The sequence below is a fragment of the Nothobranchius furzeri genome, chromosome 14, assembly GCF_043380555.1.
Source record: "Nothobranchius furzeri strain GRZ-AD chromosome 14, NfurGRZ-RIMD1, whole genome shotgun sequence".
Lineage (NCBI taxonomy): Eukaryota > Metazoa > Chordata > Actinopteri > Cyprinodontiformes > Nothobranchiidae > Nothobranchius > Nothobranchius furzeri.
The window spans coordinates 27,398,544-27,421,759 of record NC_091754.1 but is presented as its reverse complement, the minus strand read 5'-3'; the positions used below and the strand labels follow the sequence as shown (position 1 = coordinate 27,421,759).

Sequence of the window (23,216 nt, the reverse complement as noted above, 5' to 3'; positions counted from 1 at the left end):
GGCACATTCAGTGAGTTATGTCTTTACAGTAGTTTGACCAAAAATATGTTTTTTCTAGACATTTCCAAGTGAAGAACTCAATATTGTGACATTCTGCTGCCCATTTGGAGGTACGTCATTTATTTTGGCAATTTGCACCCCAGACCACCACCACCACATGTGGTCTAAGTGATTGGATCTCAATGCACCATAAAGTCCTTATAATGTAACTTGTAAAAAAGGGCCTCAGACACCAAATGTGTTAAAAACTGTATCCTATTTAACAACAGGGATGAAGAAATAGAGATTTATGCATCAAACTAAGTAGTTATATTAGATCCAGCCTTGCAGTAATTTAAACAGGCTCATTAGATCGCCATGTGACCATTAATTTTTGTTCAGCCTGTGACTATATTTAACTTTACTGACTGGGCATTTGAGAAACATGGAAAATGAGAATATTTCAGGGATTTAGTAATGGTTTATTCTGAAGGCAGCTATTGCCCTTTAAGGTAGACAGAAACAGGACGTAGTGATGTGCTGCTCCGGTTGGCGTTCTGATGAATAAACAGAGACGGCCGGTTGCATGTTAAGCTGCCAGCTAATGGTCGACAGTGGTGCTGCCGTAGACACCATAACTACAGCCAACACTGGCTCCCAGTCAGAACTAAAGTTCTGGGTTGGAGTGAACATCAGTACAAATGTGTTCATTTGGACACGGTGTCCACACTAAGGAGAGAACATCCTGACTCATGTCATACGTGTGAGTGTGTGAAAGAGATTTGTGAGGTGTTCAGACCTCGTCATCATTACTCAATTAGGAGCCAAGGGCAAGAAAACAAGCATGAATCCCGGCCCGACTGCACGCACTAAAAGCACGATCAGATGAGAGAAATATATTAACACTCATGTCTAAGTTAAACTGGCCCCAGGCCACTCCACTGAATGTGTGACCAAGCTCAATAATTCACACTAATTCTCCCACATGTCTCCATCTAAAACTATTCAAGCTGATTGGTGAAGGTTCTTTTTCTTCCTTACAATTGGAGTTGGTGGACAAAGTTCGATGAGGGCAAGGGGTCAAACTGACATTAGTATAAGGGTGAAGGAGGACTTACTCTTTGTCTTGCTACACAGAAGCAAAGAGCATTCTCAGTATTGTCATTTAAGCATTTGAAACCATTGCAAGATCTTAATTGTGTTAGCTGATGTTTTAAACAGGAACATTTCTGAAATTGTTAGCTCATTTCCATCGACCGTTCTGGCTTGAAACAGGAAGGATCGGATCACTAATTTTTCAGTTCCGATTGTAAAACCGGTCCAGACAACCTACCTGGATCGTGCTAGTCATGGGACTTTTTTGGCCCCCTTCTGTTGTAGGTCCAGAAATTTCTGGAGCAGTATAGTTAGTACATTCATTAGTTGTACATGAATATGAAAAATTGTCAGCAAGTAGCAGCAAGTATTGGTCATCTTCAGAGCTTCATACATTCCTCACCATCATCGTGAGAGTCCACAATCAGGAGGAGCTAGGAAGATTGGTAAGCGCATGGCAGCCGAAGGATCCGAGTGGACATCTGAATGGTGTTGGGTCAAGCTGATGAAATCAAAGCTCAATATAAAAAAGCTACGGACAGAAACAGTCAGAGTGGACTGTTTTTTGTTTTGTTTTTTCGGATTAAAATTGGGAGAAATACATGGAGGTGCTACAACATGCTGGACGCTATTCATATCCACAGACCCGAGGCAGTGAGGCAGGCCTCTGGACTCAGCAACCGTACTCTGGAGTCGCTTGTGGTGCCTGTTGGGAAGCATTTTATTTTGTCTTTAGCTCTGTAGAACATTTAATGCAGCACAAAAATACTGAATAGTTGCGCAACTTCTGTATAAAAGATGCACGTGACGGTTTGTTTAACCTTGCCTGCTGACACGAAAGCCCAATCTGCGATAGAAACGCTCGCCTGAAAATTGCAGACCCATATCGGAACACCGGTCCACAATCTGCACCGAGATCTGGTGGTGGAAATCTGGCATTTGATGGATCATTTGTTCTTTTCAGGTAAATCTTCTTTGTGAACAAGTATTAGTTTATTTGCAAATATTCAAGGTTGCCCTGGAGGCCTTGATGCCAGCAAATAGATGCCACAGTTCTGTGTTAGTATGAAGTTAGGAAGGAGAAAGACTGTTTGGTAAAAGGAGAGAGGGCCAAACTGCTTTTCCATTAGTAACATTTTCCAACATGCACAAACTAAAGGTCTAATGAGGTTAGTTTTTTAGAAACAACAACAAAATAAGTCTTTTAGTTACATTGAGAAACTGGACGCCACAGAGGGAGCTTGGATGAGAGTAGCAAAGATGAAGAGTCAAAAAAAAAACAGATGACATCATCTTTCACTAATAGGAACCCGCTTGCTTTCTGCGAACAATAAGTTAAAGTAAGCTGGGAATCAGACAGTGTTTAGCTGAAGAGATTTGCTTTTATTACACACGCACGTACGCGCGCACACACAGAGCGCCAAATGTATCTGGAAGCCTTAAATCAAATTCCTCAGTCTAATTAATATCAGTTGTAAACATGCCAAGACTGAAACTATGAGATGACATAAGCCTCACTCAAAGAAAAGCCAGGAGCAGGCCAGTCCACTTCACTAACACCAGCTGTTATGACAAGCATGTAAGGCATAACCTGCATCACTACTATTTGTACAATGAAGACAAGATTTTTAAAACACCACTTTTCATTCGGTTTCATTTTCCTGATTCTTCTAGTTACACAACTCTGTCTCAAGATCAAAGTGGTTTCTCTGAACAGCCCAGACACAAGCGGCCCTTTCCAAACCCAGACTACAACATGGAGGGAAACATATGGAGGCGGATGGGCAAATACTCAAGAGAAGACACATCTTTTGATGACTTGCAGTTTTCTAAGTATTCTAGAGGGAGAACTACAGGTAGGTTCATTCGCTCCATCTTGCATGCACATTCAGCACTTAGCTAACGTGAGATAAAATAAACAGCTCAATGTTCTTCCACACTGTTTGCTGCACAAGGCCAGAGATGAGGTAATTGCTGCTCTGAACTCCGTTCTACCGGGGGCCCGCTATGGACTCAGCAGAAAGGAGATGGTGCTTCGTGCCCTGCAGAGAGACTCCCCCTGGCCCTGCAGGGCCACTTGCAGGATGTGCACAGAATCCCAACTGCTGAGGTACCATGCAGCTCAAAGTGTGAAAGTAGGCGCCATATGGAGTGGATAATCAAATGTAATGAGATGAATACATTACTGTCTGACAAAAGAGCATCTGTTATTACAGCATCACAGCACAAATGTGTTACTTTGCATTACAGGTGTTACAAACAATCAATCTCACTATTCGTAATGATTACAAATTTGTGAACCAAGGTACTATTTTCATGCCTATTTTAGGTCTTCGGAGGAAAAGAAACTAAATGAAACCGTGTAAAATCCATAAACTAAAAATCAACCTACAACTTTTACTTTACTTCACTTTCTTTTTATCTTTTAGCTCAGTTTTACAGTGAAGGTCCAGAGGAATTCCTCCAAGCAGATGGAGCAACTAGCAGGGGTGTGCCACTCTCACAGTCAGGCCCTACACGGGTTAGAGGAGCAGAAGAAGTTCCCAAAGATCTCCATCGTAGAAGTAAAAGCCTCGCCGCTCTACTGGAGCAGGACAGGAGGGGTTTGTGCAGCAAGCAAGTCCCAGAAGTTAAAACAAGTGCCGCCCCAAAAAACATTTTTATTTCACAGTTCCCACAAAATTAGTAGCCTGTACTGAAGTGATGCTTGTCGAAATATCCAAACAGTGGTTATCTGAATCCCTCAAGATGTAGATGTGGATTAATAGCTGGAGTAAGAGAGGCGGAAGGGATTTAAGTACCTCAGCACACTGGAACAAATCAAACTTGAGTTTTGTGATGTACACTTAAGCAGGATTAGATATTTTTTAGTGTATATTGGTCTGCGAAGCACATCAAGGCTGAGTGAGCAGGCAAAGCACCATTGGCTGTGGTATTTCTACTAACACAGTGTATGTGACCTCAAGACAGTACTTGGAGTTACCCCACTCAGACACAGTCCATTACATCCTGGCCTTGTTTAGTCTTTGTGGTCCTGTTCACTCTCTCTAGTAAACACACAAACAAGCACTCACATGCAATTACATGTACGGTGGAAAATGCCACTCTCCAGCATGATTCAAAGTACCACACAGTGCTTGTTGAAGCCCTCTTCCAAACTCAGAAAATGGACTGAGGGTTTGCTGGTGGGCAGAAATGACACCCTTCCTAAATAGAGTGATGTGGTCAAAGGATATGGTTAGGTCTGACATAACGATGGTCACCAGCTCTTCTATGCAATTTTAGGCCAACAACAGCGCCTTTTGGGTGAACCTCTCTGTAGCTTCGCCTCTTGTACCATCAGAGTCCACTCTGTAATCTCAGCTTGTAGAGGCTGGGGCCGCACTGGGCTCGCAGCCTTGGACGGAGACTTGTTGTCTGGAAATGTACGCCAGAATGAAAAAAAGTCTTTCTGATCCGCCACAGCCACACATGCAATTAAAGACTGAAAATAGCCACGTCTGTAGCGTGATGAAGTTTGCTAGAATTCCATCTATTTAAATACAATGCTGAAACCTTACACAAGAAGTTTCATTTTGACCTTAAGATGATTAATACATGTGTAGACAGAAGGTCTGTGGTGTGAACATTGTGGTTTCTGCAAAGCTGAGGAAATGAGTTTTCTGAAGACATGATTTGACTTATAATCTAAAACAGAGGTGTCAAACTTAAGTGCATTGTGGTGAAAAGCTTTGGAAGCCAAACTTCTTTTCAAATTCAAGAACATTTTCTTTTTCTTTCAAGGTTCTGGTGCTGAAATCAGCCTTGGAATAAACAAACTAGTATTTGCTAATTCTGCAAATCAGGGATATTTACACCATTTCCATTTTTCATGCGTCATGAATCAGTGCAGATTGGTGCATGTGCTCATGACTTAGCACGTAGTAATTGTCAGTTCACACTGGACTAATAAAAATGGCAGATATCTGTTAATGCTGCTTGGCATTTGGTACATTTATAGGACAATAAAATACCAAAAATTTTAGTTTCAGATTGACTAATTGCAGATTGAGCCAAATGTGTTACATATTGTCAGATTCAGAACACAAGCTTATCTTCCACCTTATTTTTCATGTTTTTATGGAGAAACGATGATGTTAGCAACATCCGGTGAGATCCCGGAACTAGCGCACAACCATTAGTTTACATGGTGAGGTTTTGTTGCCGGTAGAGGGTAAATAGAACATTTTAAGAGGATTTTAAAATTATTAGAGCTGAAACAACTAATCGATTATAATCAATTATTAAAATAGTTAACAACTTTTTTAGTCATCGATTATTTGTTTAATAATCATATTTTACCACATAAAGTCAATTTTTTACCACAATCTGACATCGGTTACAATCTGTTAAATTTGCCGCCAGTGTGTGGCAGTAATGAGCCACTGATCTACCAGTGGAGCCGTAGAAGAAGAAATGAGCCAATAAGTGCCCTCAGTTTTCATGACGTATCACGTTACTGACGCTCATCTTGCTGTGAGAGATGGCGGATCAACAAGAAATACGGAAGAAAAATAGAAGCGACAAAACAAGAGAAACCCCAGACAAAAACCTCACGAGTATGGGAGCACTTCACTAGATGCCTTGAAAAGACCGGTGACCTGCAAAATATGCAAAAACCATGGCACGACGGAAGCACGACGTCCCTAAGTGAACATTTGAGACGAAAACGTGGGGGCTGATGCAGCAGAGGAATGTCCGGTAAGTAACAGAAAATAAACAAGCTAACGCAGATCACATTTGGGACTTAGTGTTAGCTGAGTTCGTTATAGTGGATGTTAAACATGTTTTTTTTTTGCCGCGTCAGTCTACGGTGTTCTACTTCTGATTGACTAGATGCAATCGTGAATCTCCTCCGTGTTGTGTATCATGCGCTTGCCAAATTTAGCACGTCTGTTTATAAGAATGTTCTCGTTAAGAGAAAAACGGCACAAACCCATAACTATGTTCCTCATTCAAAAAAGGACAACTCCGCAGAGAAAAATATACAGACGAGCTGTGTCCAGGTGAATATAACGCGGCATAGTTGTACGCTTTCAATTTTTAAATACAGGAAAAATTCAGAAAGTCATTTTTTTAACTATTAAAAGACTGTTTTACTATCTAACGCTGTAAAACGCCTCACAACACATTTTTGTCAAAATAAATGATCACTGTTAATTAATTCAAATAATGTAATATTGATTTAGTGTTGTAGTGTGTGTGCTGCTTTATTTTATATGTATACTTAATTCAGTTTATTTGTGTTTCTTATGCAGAAAAAAACAAGCAACGATGGACAACTACATGGGGAACAAGACACTCACCCCCAGCAATGCATACCACTTACAAACTCTATTCCAGATTCTACATTATTTTTTATGGAATTTACCTCTTATATTTTGATGCCAAAAAATTATTCTGGACTGATATTTTGCACTGTTTAGCTCATTTTACACCGCTGACTGTGTTCATGTGCAATAAAATAGATTGCAGTCAACTGCACAATTCTCTTATGTTTTTCTTTTTCTTAACTGAAATGTATTAATCACTTGTATAGGTTAAATAGCTAAACAATAACAAACCGATTAATTGATTAATCGAAAAAATAATCGACAGATTAATCGATTATGAAAATAATCGTTAGTTGCAGCCCTAAAAATTATTCACCCCGATAAATGCACTGGCGAGGCTCGGGAAGACATCGTGCAGTGCAGCTGTACAAACAACCAGAAAAAAAAATTTGTGGCTACAAGAGCGATGTTTGTAACATGCATCTTGGAGTAAGAGAGAGTGAGGTTGCCACTGTTAGTCTAGCTTTCATTGCCTCTCCAGAGAGGAAGAACCTTGTGGAATGTGGCTGAAAAAGATTTATTTGAAAACCACCACAAACCTTAGCTAAACTAACTTAACTAAAACTAAAACCCAGGTTTGGTGATGAGGGATTTAAGGCTCTGGCTCAGCTCCACATCTGCTTTTAAGTAAATAAGATTGAGTCCTACCTCTTTCAACAAAACATGACTAACACCTTGTTACTATAGGTACTGATGAGTCTCTGAGTTTTTAAGATTGTTTATTGCCTCGCTGTATGTAATTAGCTAAAATGCTACTGTATGTTAGCGTTGGCCAGATATTAAGATTGACTACCTTTCACCTTGCTTTGCCATGTGCTGATGTGGGTTTGAATCCTGGTGGTGTTGGCAGTAATTTATTCAGCCAGCCGAAGCAGATTTTACGTTTTAATATTTTAGTTGTATTGATTATTTTCTGCAAAATATTTTATGTCTCTAAAGATCTTTGAATTTGGTCATTTCCAAGCAGGATTTTAGGTTATTTACTCAGCTCACCTCACATGGACTCACACTGGCTAAATAAACTGAGAAAAAAATAATAATTAAACAGATCATTAGTTCTTATATTTAACAGTTTACCAATAATGGGTTGAAAACATAATACTGGCAAGTGAAGCTAAAACAGATGAAAAGAGTTACGGCCGCAACCGGGATGCGAACATGCGCAAAAACAAATGCCAGTCTGGCACTCTAACCACTGGACAACGAAGCCTGTTACAAAGCAATACTCATCTAAGGTAACAACCCTCAACAACCTAGAGCACACCAGCCATTAGTGAATTGTCCAGAATTTACAGATTGCCAGCCCACCTCTGCGTTTACCACCATATATAGAAAAAAATACCCCCATTATGGGCTGTATGTGGCCCACAGGCCTACGGCCTTACTGGTCGAATCGAACGCATCAGCTAATCTCTGATTTAATTGCGACTAATGCCCGAACTTTTGCTTTTGTACACATTTTTCTTAACAGAAACAGTTATTATTCAGTCCAAGTGGTTCAGCAATTTAATGCCTAATCTTGAGAAAAAATATGCCCAAATTGAACAAATATTATGCTCTCGGTTTCTGGGAATATGTCAAATGTTTCCAAATATTATTTTTAGAATTTGACAAAAATCTTTATCTCATCATTTATTCATCTCTAAACATTTAACTAAAAATGAAACCCCTCTTCCTTTTCAGCCTCAACTATTTAATTCCTAGTTTAAAACAGAAACAGCATGTTAAGAGAAGGTAGCTATAGGTGCCATGTGTAGAGCAGATGACCCGCTGTATATATTACATTACATTCCACTCACACTTCATAATCACTTTTTTCTACAGTACCCCTGCTGTGTGTCAAAGGATGATTACATCTGCACATTACAATGCTGCTGCAGCATTGTTGTTCCAACCTCAGCTATCAGAACATGTTCTAAGCCAGCATGTGCTTCCTAGAAATGATGACCACAAACACACATGCTCAACACACTAAAGGCATCCATGCATTCATCTGTTGGGAGTTCTGAGAGACGGTATCGGGCACCCACAAAGCACCCTTCATGTTTTTACTTCCCAACTGATGTGACCCTCTTATCGATGCATCATCCGTTATTGCTGCAGATGTAAGAAATTAAGCTGAGGACAGATTATCTGGATTCTGTTCAGCACACAGTGAAACTTAATGTGCTTTGATCCTGAAACTAATCCACCATCTGACTCGTCTTTCAGCTATGTGTCACAGATGCTCATAATGTTCCACTGGACTGGAAGTGCATCAGATCAAAGTAAAATAAAATAAAATAAAAGCAACAGAGTTCATTCATTAGTTATAATGAACATGAGGTCAGACACTGACAATTAGAAGAAATAATCCTCAAAGTTTTAACTCTGTGAGATCTGAAACAACTGATACAATCTGAGTTTTCCTCCTTTCAGTATGACTTTTTAAAATCCGTAAAAGTGATAGTCTTACTGTGATGTAATGTAGGCAATAGGGGTGGGTGCAATTAATCGATGTGGCGATACATCTAGTTGTTTCGGCATCGATTAATGAACGTCGATGCTTAAAAAAACAACATCAAAGTTTTGTTGCGAAGCCGGTACTAAAAAAATAAAAACACGTACCCGGAGCCTTAAGGCGCGCGCCGCCCGGACTGTTTAGTGAGTGGCACTACCTCTTTGACCTCTTTCCCCATCCTGGAGACTGTCTCCAAACTACCGAAGAACTCAGAGAAGGCGAGGAGCATTACAAAAGCATTAGCTACTTTTATCGCGACGGATCTACGCCAGTATTCAGTAGTAAACAACAGGGGGTTTCGGTTAGTGGTGCGCACCATGGAGCCGCGCTATGAACTGGGCAACGGTGGCACAGGAGTTAAGTGCTCGCCCTGTAATCGGAAGGTTGCAGGTTCGAGCCCCGCTCAGTCTGTCGCTGTGTCCTTGGGCAAGACACTTGACCCACGTTGCCTGCTGGTGGTGGTCAGAGGGACCGGTGGCGCCAGTGCTCGGCAGCCTCGCCTCTGTCAGTGCGCCCCAGGGCAGCTGTGGCTACATTGTAGCTCATCACCATCAGTGTGTGTGTGAATGGGTGAATGACTGGTTGTGTTGTAAAGCGCCTTGGGGGGTTCCAGGACTCTAGAAGGCGCTACATCAAATACAGACCATTTACCATTCCTCACCAAAAACACTTTGCAGAAAAAGAAGTCCCCCACCTCTACGAGGAAACCAAAGCAAGCGTTCTGGAGACCATGAAGAAGGCAACCGGGATAGCGCTCACTTGTGATGCGTGGACATCAGTTGCCACCAAATCCTTCGTTACTGTAACGGCGCATTTTGTTCTCACGTCGGACAAGAACGGATGGAAGTTGGTGAGTCACGTTCTTCAAACTCGAGAGATGAGTGAGAGTCAAAGTAGCACAATGTTGACATTTGCCCATCTCACACAACAGGAGGATGTAGGGGGACAAGAGGGAGGACAGATGAGTATGAGTGTCACTCTGCTCTATTTTGTTGTGTTCGCCTCGCTGTACTGAAGCTCCAGGCTGAATATATGTTCAGTTGAATTATGCACTTTTGTTCTGAAAAAATGCAACATATTACCTTCAAATATGTCAGGTTTTTTCTGTTGCCTATATTCCAGACTGAATAAGCTGAAATTATTTATTTGATCTGTATGGCTGCTTTTTTGTAATGTTATCATATGCCAGACTCATTAAGTTTCCATTAAATAAATTTGATGGAAGTAAAAATCTTGTTTACTTGAGTTAATTACCTCATTAAATCCAGGGCTTGCCTGTTTTCAGTGTTTCCCAACAATGGAGGGGACACTAATGTAAGTAAAGCTTTCTCTGATCGAAGTTAAGTTGGTCAAAGTGCAAATATTTACACGTCATACAGTCATAAAATAAGAATTTGTCTTAGAAAAGTTTAATGTTAAAAAAATGTATTTACTTACAGAGAGTAGTTTTAGAGGAACTAAATTAATTGATAGTAGGGATGTAAGAAAATATCGATATGGCAATATATCGTGATATTTTTCGCAGCAATATTATATCGATATTCAAAAGTGGTGTATCGGAAATATCGATATGGCAACATATCGCAATATTTTTTCCAGCAATATTACATCGATATTCAAAAGCCATGTATCTAATTCTTGAAAGAATTTACATGCAAACATTTGTGTATTTTCTTTTCGTTTTGTGCAATTCAATCGCCACCCGCTAGTTGGCAGCAGTGTGCAACGGGTTTTGTTTCCACCATTGAAATGTAAATCCCTCCATCATGGTTCAGATACCGCATGTTAAACATGTTACGTATCAGATTTGACTGTTTATTGAACATTCTTACAATAAATTCAGTAAAAAAAATTGCTTGTAACGTCTGACTGAATGTATCGCAATATATCGTGATATATCGTATCGTTTCCCCTGTATCGTGATATGTATCGTATCGCCAGAATTTCAAAAATACACATCCCTGATTGATAGGTTATTTATTTACAAATGTAGATAAAGAAGAAGACAATCTTGTATGAAAAAAGCATTAAAAATTTCAATAATTGAAGAATCGTGGCACCAGTAATCGAATCGAACCAAAAACCATTATAATGGAAGAATCGAAGCATCGAAGCTCCCATAATCGAAATCGAATCGAATCGTGAAGTACCTTTTTTGGAACACCCCTAGTAGGCAATATGTCATTTCTTTTTTTGCTAGTCCATCCCCCATCCAATAGAGCCCTATGCAAATAGATGGAAACTGTTCAGATAGTGAAGCTAAGCTAAGATAAACAGATGACTGTATGAGATGAGCGGGTGGATAGACGGATGGATGGATGACATCTGTATGATGGATGATTTGATAGATGGATGGATAGACAGATTGTTTGAAGAACTGATGGGCGGGCAGGCAGGCAGGCAGGCAGGCAGGCAGACAGACAGACAGACAGACAGACATCTACCTAGATACCGCCCCCCGAATACGACTTACAAGGCACACCTTCCAACCAGAGACCACTGCAAATGTAATGATTAAATGACTGTTCAACATCTTTAAAGTAAAACTGAGCAGTTTCCTGCTCCTCTTCTCTACTGGTTGAAACTGGAATTACAACTGTTGTAAACAACCCTGCAGCAGCCTGCTGTACTAACAATGAGCTAATATTAACATGGGCCTGCTAACACTAAAATAAACCACAAAGTAAAATGATCCACATTGTTGGACAAAAAAATATTGTTACTTACAAGTTCAGTAGCAACAAAGCCAGGTCACCATCAGCCCGTGATTTAGTAGCCTCCTTTAGCTCCCTCAAAGTAGCATAGGCCACACCGATATTCACTCTGGTTTTAACTCTTTGCTTTGCCTCCAAAAACATTACTCTCTTACTTTTACTTCCAGGCTCCATTATGATGCCAACACAGAAAGTAAACTTTTTTTTCTTGTGCTTTTCATTGACGATTGGCAAACTGAAAATGCTAACTGCTAGCGTTACAACTAACAGCCGTAAAGCAGATAAAGAGCGCCCCCCAGGACACCTACCCCCTCCACAAAACTATCAAGTGCATGTTTTAGTCAGCAGGGGGCTGCAGAGTGGTGCCAAATATTGGTGAAGTTTGTAACCCAACAATCACTGAGATCAATGTTAAAGCTCTAGCTTAAAGTTTACAAAAAACTATCTGTTGTTGCTTTTAATATGCAAATTGGTTGAGTGCTTGACCTCATTTTCAGCGACAGGCTGAACACAAGATGCTAGTACTTGTACGGTCAAAATCTTTGTGCAAATTTCGTCAAACCTTACTTTGATCCTGAGTTCTCCTCATTTTATTTGCAATTTTGAACCAAAATGTCACTTTCTGTCTCCAATAAATCACAACTTAAATTTCACAATCAACCCCTTCAAAAGTATTCCCACAATTCTGTCATTTTTGGACACAGCAACTGACTATGTGATTACTCTGAACAGAAAATAGTTTAGCATATTTTTTAACAAGTTCAGAACTTTACCGGTGCGAGGAAACCCAAGAACCCTTGCAAATGTTTTGAGACATTTTGGATACTCTCCCCATAGCACTCACAATTCATCACCAAAGGTTACAGCCCAGTGAGATACTTGCTTTAGTAATACTTCAAAGTAAGGTGTGAACTTTTTGTTGAAGGCATTCTTTTCCCCCTATAACCTTCAGCCTTTTGCCACGTTGGCCTGTTTTCACCAATGAAACTATCTGTTCAGTCTTGTGAACATAAACGTAAGAGTGATGTTTAAAAGCACATTTAAAGGCTTTTTTGTAAAGTGATGACTAATCCAAGTCAACACTGTTGCACTCAGAAATACCACTAAAGTTTATTTCCCAGTGAAAGCTGGAACAAGTAGCCACAATGCTAATAAATCCTCCAAGGAACAAATTTATATTGATGTACTCTAACTGCACTTTCAGTTCATTTCTCTAACAAGCAGGGAAATTAGGACACAATTATCGTTTTTGGGATTCTTGTTGTGACATAAAATGACCGGTTGTGGGAGTAACGGGAGTGGAACCATTCCTCCCCGCTTCACTCAGCACAGACTCAATTAGGAAAAAGACTGTCCAACGCAGAGATGGAGACTAAACTGATGACAGCAAGTAAAATGGAAAATGAGAAACAAACTAATTGAAGACGTGATCGACAAACAGTAAAAGATTGGAGGGAAGGAGAGGAAAAGAACATGTGGGTGTAATTGAAGGCTGATGAACAGCTGATGTCATCTCTCAGTCAGGTTATCGAGCCCAAGGCAAAGCAGCTACAAATCAGAAAACATGCATTTCTTTTTCTAAACACGCCAGAGCAAATGCACAACGTAACACAAATCCCATGCTTCTTAAAGAGCAACAGCTCCTGGGAAATGCTCAGCATTTGGGTAGGAGGGGTAACACGTTAGCTTAATCTAATCTGCAAACAGACATCCTTATCCTCTCGACTTTTAACTGTGATTGAAGATTTTCTTTGCGTGCAAACACACAAGTCTTCTCTGTCCTTCCCATTAGCTTCTCTGGCATGGCTGTACAATGACCTCATCTGGAATGGGCTGAAGTCCAGAGAAAACACACATGCACTCACTCACCACTCACACACACTTCACAAGAGCCTGTTGAGTCCCATATAAGGACTTGCTGATGATGTAATGGGCGCCACGGACTGCGAGTAAGAATCAGTTTGCAGAGCACTTCTCAATGTTTGGTTTTCCGGATGGAACGTCCACTTCACCGGGAACTCGGAAAAAGGAAAACACGAAATAGCCGCAACAATATATTCCGAGGATTTGCAAGAGAAGGACAGAGGCCAGCTGCCCCGCACAGGTAGGAAACACAACACAGTTGACGAAGGTTGGAAACATTTGACCGGAGTTAAAAAAAAATTAGCTAAGCTCAGGCGAGCTGAAACAGATGGTTAACATGTAAGCATTAGCTAATCCTGCAAGGATCACACGAGTTTGTCTTTAGCAATGCAGACATCACATTGAAAAGCTCTTCTGATATCTAAACTTTGCATTTTTAAATACTAGTTTCTGTTGCTCTTTTTAGGCTTTTTGTGTTTTACGATTCTTTGATATAACGATAAACATTTATTCAGACACAAAAGTATGTAGCATAGTTTTACTTTTATCAACACTTGTGACAACTTTCGACGTAGGGAAACACTGGAAACTAAAAACGGGCAATCTCTTTGGGTTTTACTATGTAGCACCAGCTGCGGATACCCCAAACTCACCAGTCCACATGGGAACAGGTCGTAAAGAATGACAAAAAGGTGCTTGTTTAATACATTTTGCGGTATGCATGGAGGGAAATGTTGATGAGTGACAACACATGCTAAAAGTAGCCGGGCTGTAATTACTTTAAGAAGGGGGGGGGGGGGGGGGATTCCTGCCTCTCCAAGCTGGATATGTGGTAGCTTCCCCGGTGCGTGAGGGGGAGGGAGCCTGGCTGCAGAGCTGAAGGTACTCAGGGGTAGAAGAACTTCTTAATTAACTAACAATCCCTGCCAAGGGACCATCTGCCATGTCCATCAAAACATCCTACAGGCTGTTTGCTGCCAACAGGGAAAAGCCCAACAGTAGATAAACATACTGATCTATCTACCTGATGTGCATGTGACTAGGGAACATGAAACACAACAAAAAACCCAACAAATTCTCGCAGGAAGACATAAATTCAGTTTTTTTTTCTTTTACTTCTGCAGACTCGACCTCTTATTACTAAAGGAGAGGAAAAACAGGAGAGCAGGACTGAGGAAAAACAAGAGGAGCGAGTAAGTTGAAGGCTCTGGCGCTGCTTTTGGTGAAAGAGCAACAGCGTCTGAGCAAACTGGTGGCGAATCAGTAGAATCATAGCACTGAACACTCAACTACCACCGCTGAGCAAACTGAGCAGAGAGTCAGCGCCGCTAAAGTTGGTGCAGAAGTGGAAACGCAGCTTCAATACCTGCAACCCGGGGTGGAGCAGCTCAAAGTTTCCAACCAAAACTGGACCAGCATGATGGCCCAGAGCCCACTGACGGAGGTGGAGGTGCTGAGAAGAAGGGTGGTGGAAATGGAGGGAAAGGATGAAGAGCTGATACGGATGGCGGATCAATGTCGGGACCTCGATCGCAGGCTGGCGAAAGAGACAAGTCAATGCCGAAGTCTGAAGTTTGAGGTGGAGAAGCTCAATGGCAGAATCTGTGAACTGGACAGGATAGAGGAGGTTTTGGGCAAAAGCAAACAAGACTGTAGCATTCTGAGGAGTAATTTGGAGCGAGAGAGAGAGTTCAGCAAGGGGGTGTCTGGGGAGCTCGATGTGCTAAGACTTAGGGTGAGAGACCTAGAGGCTGTAGAGGGACGACTGGAAAAGAGCGAAATGATTATCAAACAGGATCTGAGTAAACTAAGGTCACTGACGATGGCCCTGGTGGAGGACAGGAAGAATATGGCCGAGAGGCTTTTCCAGGCAGAGGAGAAGATTAATAGGAAGGAGAGCAAACGAAATGAGCAAAGTAATTTAGCAACAATGACAGAGAGACTGAGAGAGGAGAGGCATCTGGCGCTGAGGTCTAAGACAGATTTAGAAGACAAGATTAAGGTCATAATAAAGGAAAAAGATGAACTGCAAGACAGACTAAAAACAGAGGAGGAGAGAAATAGAGAGCTACAGGGCAAAATATCTACAATGCAGAAAAAGTTTAACATTTTTGACAACAGGAAAGAGAAAGAAGAGAAGTACACAAACATCTCCATCCCAAACAATACCAACTATCCCTGCCAAGCCGAGGACAACAAGGTCAGAGAGCTGACAAAGGAGCTAGATGAACTGAGAAGAAGACTCCAAGAGAAGGAGACAATAGAGGGAGAGCTGAGCAAAGTGGAGGAGAGTTTTGAGTCTCTAGAGAAGAGGCTGAAAGCGGAACAGAGGAGGTCTAGAGGTCTAACGGGGGAGTTGGAGGTAGCAAAGAAGGAGCTTTCTGAGTACAAGCAGGGAGAGAAGCAGGAGGTCAATCAGGAGCATCTTCTTCTCTGCCACCTCCAGAAGGAGCAAGTGAAATGTAGACTCCTAACCAGAGAAGTTGAAACCCTCAAGGAGAAGCTCCAGAAGCTGGTGGGGACGGAGGAGTCTATCTGTAAGGTGCAGACGGATCGGTCAACGCTGCAGAGGAAACTGACCCAGCAGGAAGCCAAGAACAAAGATCTGGCCGGGGTGATGGAGAAACTGACGAGTGAGTTGGACAGGTATAAACAAATCCAGAACAATAACAATGTCTCACACCATCGTCAAACCACCACAGAGCAACAATCTGAACCTGTAGAGAGCATGTTTCCGGACTCCTACAGGTGCAACGAGAAGCTAACTACAGAAAACGCAGATGAGGACCCAAACACCCACTTGGAAGCCACAAATGAAGGAAAGCTTCTTGTCAATGGCCTAAACACAGCAAATAACATGAGTGAATACAACAGCCGCTCAGAGGTCGACCTCCACCCAAATGCTAACGGAGAGGTGATGACACTAACACACACACCCGGGCAGCCCTTGCAGATTAAAGTAACGCCACATCATACACTCAACACGGCCACACTGGAGATCACCAGCCCTTCCAGAGATGCATCTTACACCAGCACAGCTGCCCTACCAGCAAGTGGAGCCTCGCCGAAGCAGAGAATAACCATCATCCAGAACTCTGGCTCACCAGCAGGCAATCCCAAGACCCCCTCTTCAAGTCCTGACCGCAACTTTTCCCCGGTGAGCGATCTGCCGGTGTCTCGAGTGCTGAGTCCAAAAACGTCCCGCTCCGTCACACCTGACAACAACTCACCAATTCAGATCGTCACAGTCAAAACCTGCTCTCCTGAGCCCGCGGACGTCACAACCCAGGCTCTTTTCTGCAAGACTCCCGATCGACTGAACAGCTGGCAGTATCAACGATCCAACAGCAATGACTCAAGTCCCAGCATCATCCCAGCAGATGATAGTAAGATCCATATTCACCTGGGAAGCCCGTCCATCCATCCTCTGAACGGCATTACCCACAGCATTCCTCAGACCGTTGGGCCTTACTACCTCCGGCATGAGCAAACGACTCATGTAATCGCTAACGGCTGCCATGTTAAAGGTGTTGGAAAGATTACAAGTAGCATCACCATTTCCCCTGCTAATGCCTCTGCATCACACTCAAACATCACAGTTAGTGGCCTTTGTGATTAGACCAAATATATCTATTATAAAATAAAATGACACCAGTTTAATTTAATCATTACTATTTAGGCACCCATAAGAAACTTTCATACTTTACACTTAAGTGTAACTCATATATCTTAATGAGTCACTGTTGTAACTCAGTGTTTACCGTACATGTCACACTATAGGGTTCTCATTATTGCTTTTAAAAAGTTTTATGTTCTGTTCATTAAAAGAGTTTTTCTTGCTGTTGCTTTTATCATTTATACTTCACAGAGGCTGGGAACTTGCTCTTACAAATCAAACTGAAAGAACCAATTAGTAAAAAGGAAATTCAAGCATCAACAGTATTAAATGTGCAAAACAAATTACTGAATTGTAATAATTAAAGTCTGACATGCTGACAAATAGTAATACATGACTGGTTTAAAACATGTTTTCCCATTCCTCTGATTTGCTTTCCATAAGTTGACAAAAGAAACCTAAAAGATTCAGCGTGCCTTCTATTTTTTTCCTTCTAATGTATAATTTTGCAGCAGCAACAGGAAATAAATGTAAGAATGGTTTGTTTTCATGTTGATGATTTCTTAAAAACTGCACTGTATGTCCAATGTAAATAAAATATTTTCACCATCTTCTGCACATTCAACTACATTTAGTGATGAATTTGAAATCATCTTACTTTCATAAGAGATACCCAAGAGTTTGAAAAACTGTAGAGACACTAAGGATAAATAAATACCCTACTGAAATAAACAGCATATGTTGTGTTTTGGATGCTGGACCACATGCACTAGCTCCAAAACAACATATTTGTGTAAGACGTTGCCATTTTAGCACAGGACAGCGTAGCTTGACATAAGCTCTCCTGAAAATCTGGTTTATCAGTGAACCCAAAACACATAAACTTAAATCTGTCTGTCTGGTTCATTCAGTCAGTTTTGATTTCAGACGTCCTGTTCAGTCAGCCTTGCCAATTCTCTCAGCATTTTAGTCAAGGTTGTGGAAACGAGAGAGGAAAAGAAACAGCTGGACACCCCTCGGGGTATTAGATGGATCTAGATATATCCAGAAGGTTTTAGGGCCTTCAATGATGTTTCTTTGTTTTACCATTAGGAGCAATGATGTACATTAGTTATTATTACACTGTTGGCTCTGAGTAAAGAAAGTAAATAATTTACTTAAGTGGCGTGACACAATGATGCCATTCTGTACTGGGTTTTTAAAGTTAACAAGAAAAAATAACGCAACATAAAAACTGGGTTTTAAATATAATTCAACTGTTGCATCCTAAAACTTAGTAAATAAAAGCCTTTCTCTACAATGCATAGGAATGTTTAAAAACAATGACGTAGACTTCTATTTATGTGTATTTCTATGGTGATGGATGTTGTTACCGATTCTAAATAAAGCCTTTCTTTTACTCACTGAAGGTGTACATGAGTTTTTTCTGCTCAAAGCAAAGCCAACACGTTGATGTTCATGAAAAACCGTTAAACTAACTTTAAATGACTGCCCTCTATTGGTACACAGCTAACACAAAGCTTTGCTAGAAGTAGCTGCATGGAGCTTCCTCTGTTGATGTATGCATATGGAAATGGACATAGCCGAATGAATGCACAAAGAGTTATGTGTAAAAGCACAGCTGATTCTTAGTTTAGGTAATGGTTTAGGACACAACAGATGGCGCACAAGACGCTTACAGCTTTTCAAAAGGGAGTTTAACACAGACGTTCACCAACACGTGTGACGCAGCCCTCGTTCATTAAAAGTCATTTTACCGAAACTTTGTTCGGTGTAGACATAACACAAATCATTGTCTAGCCACACAAAACACACTCTGTGTTTTTATTTGTTGTTGACTTAATGTTAATGGGTGGTAAATATGTTTGTTTGCTAACCCACGTGAGCATCTCGCTAGTATATACTTCTCGCGAGAGCTTCCGGTAATTCACATAACCCGAAACGAACTAAGATTGTTTAAATATAACTTAAATATGTAAAGATTTTTAAACAATAATGAATTACCTTCACGTTTCCACCATTCGTCACCCAAATCGTCTCCCATCTTCCTGGTCTGGCTCGTGATCTGACCAATCGGATAAACCGCTATGGGAGCATGCTGGTGGTGCGTTCAAAGCAGCACTGCTCAAACTCCCTAAGTGGGATTTTATAAACTACAGAGTCTCAAGACAATCAGTTATTTCCCCAATTTAACCACATCATTAGATATCAGTATATACAGGCATTGTTTGATCAAATTTGTAATTGATTGTTGATATTTTTGAAAGTAAATCATATCTAAACTATGTTGAGACGCTAAACGCCTCACGGGATTTGAGTGAATCCTTGGATTAGGGCAAGCCATTGTAGCACTCAAGGAAACAACGTTCCCGTCATTCATTAAATTTAGCGACTAATGGCAGACTAGGTTTTGCCAGAAATAAACGATGAACTACTTTACTAGGAAATTCATTAAAAGCAAATGAAAATGTTGCTTTCTCCTTGAAGGTTCTCTCACCACTGAATGAGAAATTACTTTGCCATGTACCTAAACTAATTTCCATTCAATTTGTAAAATGTAACAAGAGAACACTTTAGCTAATAAAATAATAAGATGAAAAAATATTGAAAGGGGATTTATCAGGACTTTATTTTTTTTACCTTATATTTAGATGTCAAAAAGACTAGACTAGAGGAAGAAGTGAAAAAGAGAAAGTTCATTAAAAATAATATGAGTGACATAGAGCAGTTGGCAGCAGATGATGAGTATGTGTATGAAGAAAGTACATCTCAGGACATACAATATCATCTGGCCAGCAGCTAAAAGAGGCATTTTGGTTTGTAAACGAGAACACCACCCTTCAAAAACAGAAACACATCCTCCTTCCTTATTCAATCATGAATTGTTACTTCATATCTGATCTCAATCAATATTTCAAAATAAGGTAGGGATAATATTGATTATTAAATTTATTTAAATAATTTTGAATAATAAACATTGTTTAAACATAAGAGCAACAGTCAAAAATCCCAACTATATAGTCGGTTGCAATTTACCCACTGACAAATTGGATTATGATAGAATTAGTATGGTTCTTTATGTTCTCTTAGATATGTCCTTACAAATTGTTGATGCATGCTAATGTTTTGCCATCCAGAAGTCAGTGGAGATTTTTTCCCCCTGTGGTGCTCATGAGCTACTGTTGATATATAGACATTAGTCCACTGACATAACCAACGCCTTCAATCTGTACAGATTAAACTATGTCCCACCATTGCTGTGAATTATTTTTAAACAATTGGTATCACACAATTCAAATAAAAAAGACACAGAGACAATTCATGTAAGAAAATGTACTTATCAAGCATACAAATATTGAATAGTATTTTCTAGTACCAAAAGTAAACAAGTAGGAATGTGCAGAGGACTCAGCCTCTGTGGTCATCCATGAGCCTAATCTGAAATTAGAGGGTAAAAATATAAAACAAATATGTTTTTGCTGTATTTACTGTTTAAGTCAGCATTACAAATCGTACACTTAACTCTATTCATATCAGTAGAGCTACTGGTCCTGTACACTGGCTGCTGGCTCTGGGGCAGATTAGGGCACAGTACATTGTACTGCTTGTTGCTTTAGGCCACTGCGCAATATCAACACATGATACTAAAAACAAAAGGGAACCATATATTATCATCTTGCCACATTATTTGTTTTGGCAAATCATGTTCGATAAACACATCACAACCATTTTAGTATCTATACTACTACTTCTTAAAACAAACAAATGCTTTTTAATGAAGAAACAATAATGTTCCATTACATCAAAAAGTTTAGTAGTAGGTAACGTTAGTGATAGCATGTCTAACTGTAGATCACCGTTAGCCTTGCCTTTGATTTTCATCAACCTTTTAGAACTGTTAGAATGGTTTTTATTTTAACAAATCAATGAATACATAAATGACAGAAGCATCGTGTTTTCCTTTTCATGACTTACATATTAGCATATTAGACATAATGTAGGCTTAATTGTGTAAAAACAGGAAATATAAGAGAGATAGCAAAAACATTAGGCGTCTCCTAAACAACTGTTTGGAACATTGTCAAAAAGAAGGAACGCACCGGTGAGCTCAGCAACACCAAAAGACCCTGAAGACCATGGATAAACAACAGTGATGGATGACCGAAGAATTGTTTCCCTGGTGAAGAAAGCACCCTTCTTAATAGTTGGCCAGATGAAGAACACTCTCCAGGAGGTATGTGTATGCATGTCAAAGTCAAGAATCAAGAGAAGGCTTCACCAGAGAACATACAGATGGTTCACCACAAGATGTAAACCACTGGTGAGATTCAAAAACAGGAAGGTCAGATTAGAGTTGGCCAAGTGTCATCTTAATCAATAATAATCAATTTCCCTCATGGGATTAATAAAGTATTTTTGATTCGAATCGAATTGAATTAAACAAGCATTCACAATTCTGGAACATCCTGTGAACAGAGGAGACCAAGATTCAACTTGTACCAGAGTGATGGGAAGAGAAGAATACGGAGAAGAAAAGGAACTGCTCATGATCCTAAGCATGGCATGGCAAGTCATGGCGTGGATATATGGCTGCCAGTGGAACAGGTACTCTTGTATTGATTAATGATGTGACGGCTGACAAAAGCAGCAGGATGAATTCTGAAGTGTTTCGGGCAATTGTATCTGCTCAACCAAATGTTGCAGAACTTATTGGACGGCGCATTACTGTGCAGATGGACAATGACCCAAAGCATACTGCAAAAGCAACCAGAGATTTTTAAGGAGCAAGTCACACCAAAATCAACTCTTTTTTGCTGATAACTTATATAAATACCTGTATTATAGTGTTGTAGACATGTGTAGTAGTTATTTTTGCATTTTGGTGCATTTTCTGCAAAAACTTAAAATTCAGCCTAAAACCTTCACTCCAGCGCCCTCTTCAGCTCAAAAATATTCTACACAAATTTACAACAGCAGTTTGAAATCTGTCTCCACCAATGGGTGAAACGTCCCAAACAATTGGAGTATTATGCAATAGCCAAGTCAATCACCTGACCTGAATTTGACTGAGCATGTATTTCACTTGCTGAAGACAAAACTGAAAGGAAAGGCCCCAAGAACAAGCAGGATCTGAAGACGGTTGCAGTATAGCCCTGGCACGGCATCACCAGGAATCAAACCCAACATCTGGTGATGTCTTAGCGTTCCAGACTTCAGGCTGTAATTGACTGAAAAGGATTAGCAACCAAGTATTAAAAAGTGAAGGTTTGATTTTTTATTACTATTATTATTCTTGTGAGTGATTTCAGACACCACAACATCTCAGACGTTGAAGGTCTAACCTACAGATCCTGGTTGCATCACATGACCGGATAAGAAATCTGAGTTCAAAGGGAAGTGTGGCTCTTTGGGATTCCTGTAACCACAACGTCCGGTAAATCATCACTCTGGCTGCCTTTTGTCTGGACCGCTGAGAGCGACAGTCACACAAGAATTCACAGACTCTGCACGATTGTGTCGGATGGCTTTATAAATAATCTCTGTCTTATTAAACCATACAGTCAAACAGATTTTACATCCCAGACATCACAAAATCTCTCAGATACTTACAAGGTTTTATCATCGTCTGTCTGAATTAATATGAAGTGTGTGTTCCCTGAATAGTACAAAGAACCTAGAGTAATCTAAATCAAACATTCAAAGATCGATCAGATTTATATTTCATATTTATAATATCACATCTTATTGATCACTTAACAAACATGTTGTCAATCCTCACTGCTACATATGGTACGGTGCATATGAAGTGTATTTTTACAATAATTAGATGTCAATCAAACGATCCCTCCAAACTCTTAGAAGAACGGCAAATGTAATCACACCCTCACTGAGGAAGAGATCATTGGTCTGTCTGTACTGTTGTGTACATTACAGAACACATCTTTACATTCTTTCTTATTCTGGCTTCAGCTGGGGATTCTATTCCAACACACGGACATTTAGAAGAAAGAAGAGTAGCAGGGTATGTTTGGAAAGCTGCCCTCCATCCTGCAGCTGTAGCAAAGAGGAGGGAAGAT

At 40.3% G+C, this 23,216-nt stretch overlaps 2 protein-coding genes across 2 annotated transcripts in view; one reads left to right on the top strand and one right to left on the bottom strand.

Annotated features, from left to right (window-relative positions):
- cmss1 (cms1 ribosomal small subunit homolog) overlaps positions 1 to 19,272 on the bottom strand; it is a 34,897-nt gene extending 15,625 nt beyond the window's left edge. The window contains exon 1 of the mRNA XM_015966097.3: positions 19,144 to 19,272. Coding sequence (XP_015821583.1) covers positions 19,144 to 19,183 — 40 coding nt within the window. The 5' untranslated portion in view covers positions 19,184 to 19,272. The remainder of the gene's footprint in view (positions 1 to 19,143) is intronic.
- On the top strand, positions 14,732 to 17,352 carry LOC107389758 (filamin A-interacting protein 1-like). The gene has a single exon (XM_015966093.3). The coding sequence runs from the start codon at positions 14,941 to 14,943 to the stop codon at positions 17,140 to 17,142; it is 2,202 nt and encodes a 733-aa protein (XP_015821579.1). The 5' UTR covers positions 14,732 to 14,940; the 3' UTR covers positions 17,143 to 17,352.
- Positions 19,273 to 23,216: the final 3,944 nt, after the last annotated feature.

Excerpts from the sequence above, each read along its gene's own strand:
- LOC107389758 (XM_015966093.3), top strand. The coding sequence starts at position 14,941 with ATGATGGCCCAGAGCCCACTGACGGAGGTGGAGGTGCTGAGAAGAAGG.